At 43.2% G+C, this 4,165-nt stretch overlaps 1 protein-coding gene across 1 annotated transcript; it reads right to left on the bottom strand.

The window, feature by feature from the left end:
- Positions 1-728: 728 nt before the first annotated feature.
- On the bottom strand, positions 729-2,648 carry Gykl1 (glycerol kinase-like 1). The gene has a single exon (NM_134341.3). The coding sequence runs from the start codon at positions 2,614-2,616 to the stop codon at positions 967-969; it is 1,650 nt and encodes a 549-aa protein (NP_599168.1). The 5' UTR covers positions 2,617-2,648; the 3' UTR covers positions 729-966.
- Positions 2,649-4,165: the final 1,517 nt, after the last annotated feature.

Raw genomic sequence — 4,165 nt, 5'->3', positions numbered from 1 at the left:
AAAAGGATGGCAGTTTAGATTTTAATACAATACTCTCAGAAATGCAAGTGGTTAGAAAACTGGCATAAATGTGTGGATCTAATAAAATGCTTGAAAATGGGGACACGCATCCACAAAAGAGAATCTTTCCTCAAACACATGACTCACAGTAACAGACTATTCAACTGAACATAAACTCATAATAATTGTACAATCAAAAACCATAGTGTCATATCTTCTAGCTAAAATTCGGTCAAATAAAATTTGAAAATCTCCTAAAGACAAGACAGAGAGCACCATTAAGAGAAGGGAATCAGTCCACTCGAAAATGCAAAACCACGGAGGGTGATTTACAAGGCACACTTAAGATATTTAACTAAAAGTAAGAAGTAGATATAAGTAAACTAAGTAATATCTTAATGAAAAAAGGGAAACGCACATCTCAGGAAAGAAGGAGAGGACTTAAAGGTTAAGATTAGAAGCAGAGTAGGTCATAAAAGCTCAATAGAGTATAGGATCATATATGGCCTCAGAGAAAATGCCCTTTGAGGCTCTGCTATAAACAAAACATTAAACATTGTAGCAGAGGAGTAAGACCTGTCCTTAGGCATGCTATGCAGAGGTACAAATCCTGACATATGAGTATCTCAGTCTCATCAAAGATTACAAGGAACAAAATAAAAATAAGAAATGGGCAGGGTGTTAGTACCCTGGAAGGTTTCTGTCCCACATGTGATCAGCCCCAATGAAAATGGTTGATATTTAAAGAGAGAGAGAGAGAAAGAGAGAGGAAAAAACCAATATTGCTGCTGCTTTTTCTTTATTTCACATCTCAGGTATTCTTGGAGATAACATGCAACATAGGGGCACAGAAACAAATTCAGAGTCCATATAGTGGCACCGCACTGAGATAACTGTTGGATTCTTTCATTTGTTAAAGAGCTCTCGACTGGAGAATCCACAAGGAGGCATGATTTATGGGACACCTTATATGTACCTTGCGCCAATTAATAACACCATACTACTCACTATATAAAAACCCAGCGTCAGACTCCTGAAAATACTTGGGTCGTGACCATCAGGAGACTGAGTCAAAACCCAGCCCATTGACTTCATCACAGCTCTCTTCCATGTGGAGTAACGCCCTTCACTTTCCTCGACATTGATCTGGGGTTCGAACTTCTCCATCTGGACACCTGTTAAATCCTTAGGGTCCAGACTCCACACCCTAATTCCTTCTGCTGCCCCTGCAGCCATGGCAGCCCCCAGGGCAGTTGTTTCTGGCATGAAAGGTTTCATCACTGGGATGCACAAAATGTCTGCTTGCAGTTGCATAAGAATTTTGTTTGCGGTCATTCCTCCGTCGACCTGCAAATGTGTCAGCGGGATTCCACAATCACTGTTCATGGCATCTAAAATCTCTCGGGTTTGGAAGCAAACAGCTTCTAATGCAGCAAATGCGATGTGGAATTTATTGGTGAACTGAGTGAGCCCACAGATGATCCCTCTTGCACTGGGGTCCCAATAAGGTGCATATAAGCCTGAAAAGGCTGGTACAAAGTAACAGCCATAGGAAGTGCCTGCTTTTTCAGCAAGTTTTTCAATGTCCGATGACGACTTAATAATTTGAAGATTGTTTTTTAACCAGCTAACAACAGCGCCGGCTATGGCTACAGAACCTTCCAGGGCATAATAGACAGGTTCCTCTCTGCCCATCTTGTAAGCCACCGTGGTCAGAAGGCCGTGGTCAGAATTTACACACTTCTGCCCGGTGTTACATAGTAAGAAACAGCCTGTTCCATATGTGCTTTTAGCTTGTCCATCCTGGAGGCACAATTGTCCCACCAAAGCAGCAGACTGGTCTCCCAGGCACCCAGATATCGGCACACCTTCCAACACCCCACTTTTCATTAGGCCATAGATCTCAGAAGAACTCCGGATTCTGGGAAGGATGGTCATCGGGATTCCAAAAAACTCGCAGAGCTCTTCATCCCATTGCAAAGAGTGAATGTTGAATAGCATGGTCCTACTCGCATTACTTACATCTGTACAGTGGACACCTCCGTTGATACCTCCCGTCATGCACCAGATTAGCCAGGAGTCTACCGTCCCAAAAAACGCTCTGCCATCTTCGATAGCCTTTTGCACGTTTTTCACATTCTCAATGAGCCAGTGAAGTTTTACTGCACTGAAGTAAGTGCTGATTGGAAGGCCTGTCTTGATCTTGATGAAGTTATTGCTTGCTGAAATACTTTTGTTGAGATTCTCCACAGTAGACTGGGTCCTTAGGTCAAGCCACACCACAGCGTTGTAGAGAGGTTCTCCAGTGAACTTGTCCCAGACTATGGTCGTTTCCCGCTGGTTGGTGACACCAATAGCTTTAATGTTGGAAATGTCAATGCTCTGCTGTCCAAGTTTCTCACATGTTTTCTCTATACACTCATACACAGACTGCAGGATTACCTTTGGGTCTTGCTCCACCCATCCTTCTCTTGGGAACTCCTGTGCTATTTCCACTTGATGATGACAAAGTAATTCAGCTGTTTGAGGATTGAAAACCAAAAAACGTGTTGAGCTGGTACCTTGGTCCACTGCCCCTACCAACGGCCCCAAAACCGCTTTCGGAGCGTCTGCCATGAATCCAGCTCTGGTGGCGGGTTATCGCGTCTGGTTTCCTTGGTGACAACAGTGGGCGGAGGAGGGGCAGGTACGAGACCATAGGTGATTGGCTGAATCTCTGACTTCCTGGCAATTACATCATCACCCATGGTCTCTCCTGCTCTCCAGATATCTTAAACTTTATTTGTCCAAAAGTTAACCTAAGTCACTCCCTCAGCTCTCCTGTGTTCCCTGCTCACTAAACATTTTTAATTTGCTCAGTTGTTCTAACAACATCCTAGCACATTATATTTATTCTTTTAAGACTTACACGCAACCCACCAGTAAATCTAGTAAATTATCTAAGTGACTATTGCTTGCCCAACTTACTGCCATCATCTTGGTACAAGTTAGCAGCACCTTTCTCTTCAATAACCTACCACAGTGTCCTCCTGGCCAATGACCCTTCAGTCTTCTGTTCTAAAAGTGTTTGGAGTCTGAAGGCACTGACGGGGTTTGCAACTCATAGGAAGAACCACAATATCAACCAAGCAGGATCCCCACCCCCACCCCCAGAGCTCCCAACCAAAAAGTATACATGGACGAAGCCATGGCTCCAATGGTTTATGTTGCAGAGGATGACCTTGTAGAGCATCAATGGGAGGAGGTGCCCTTGGTCCTGTGAAGGCTCGATGATACAGTGTAGGGGAATGCCACGGTGGGGAGGCGGGAGTGGGTGGGTGAACAGCGAGCATCCTCATAGAAGCAGGGGGAGGCCCCAGCTCCGAAAAAAAGAACCAAAAAAAAAAAAAAAAAAAAGAAGCAAGGGGAGGGAGGATGGGATAAGGGGTTTCCAGAGGAGAAGTTGGGAGAGGGGATAACATTTGAAATGTAAATAAATGAAATATCCAATAAAAAAAAGTCTGTATTCAAACTTAGGATGATTTCAAACTCAGGCAAGATTTCCTGAAAATGAAAATACGTTCATGTAGTTCTTTGTTCAAATACTTCTCATTGTTTCCTGTACATTTACAAGAAAATTCAATGTTTTTATTTTTGATGGTCTGAAGGTTTCTAACTGTGAGATTCATAGTCATATCTTATTCCTTTCCTTCTAGACTGGATGTCCTATCTTTACTCAGACCACTTGTGTTCTTGCCTTAAGACATCAGCAGTTGCTGTTCTGTATCAAAGCACCTTCCCTACACACATGGACACCTTCACTAGGAATGGTCTCCTCTCTCTTTACATCCTGTGCTCAAACATCTCCAAAGACAGTTGTCTGCCCATCCTGTCTAAATGAAGGTCCCGACGTTCCCACCACACTTACTCTCTAATCTGCAAACAGAGTAGGTAACAAATAATGTTGTAGCATGTTTTATATTTACTATGAACATGTTTTGGTTTGTTTCCTGAAGTTTAAGATCATCATTGTTTATTTCTAGAGTACCATGAGGCCTGAAAGAGGTCAATTATTTGGCCTCTTTCCCTGTGACAGAATCAGATGTAGAACCCCTCAATTCAGGCCCAGTTGTATGACTCTCACAGGCAAACACAGAAGAGACTGTTCACAATGCCCCTCTCTTGC

This window comes from Rattus norvegicus, chromosome 18 (assembly GCF_036323735.1).
Source record: "Rattus norvegicus strain BN/NHsdMcwi chromosome 18, GRCr8, whole genome shotgun sequence".
NCBI classification, from domain to species: domain Eukaryota; kingdom Metazoa; phylum Chordata; class Mammalia; order Rodentia; family Muridae; genus Rattus; species Rattus norvegicus.
The sequence above is the reverse complement of the archived record's forward strand: the minus strand, read 5'-3'. Positions and strand labels throughout refer to the sequence as shown.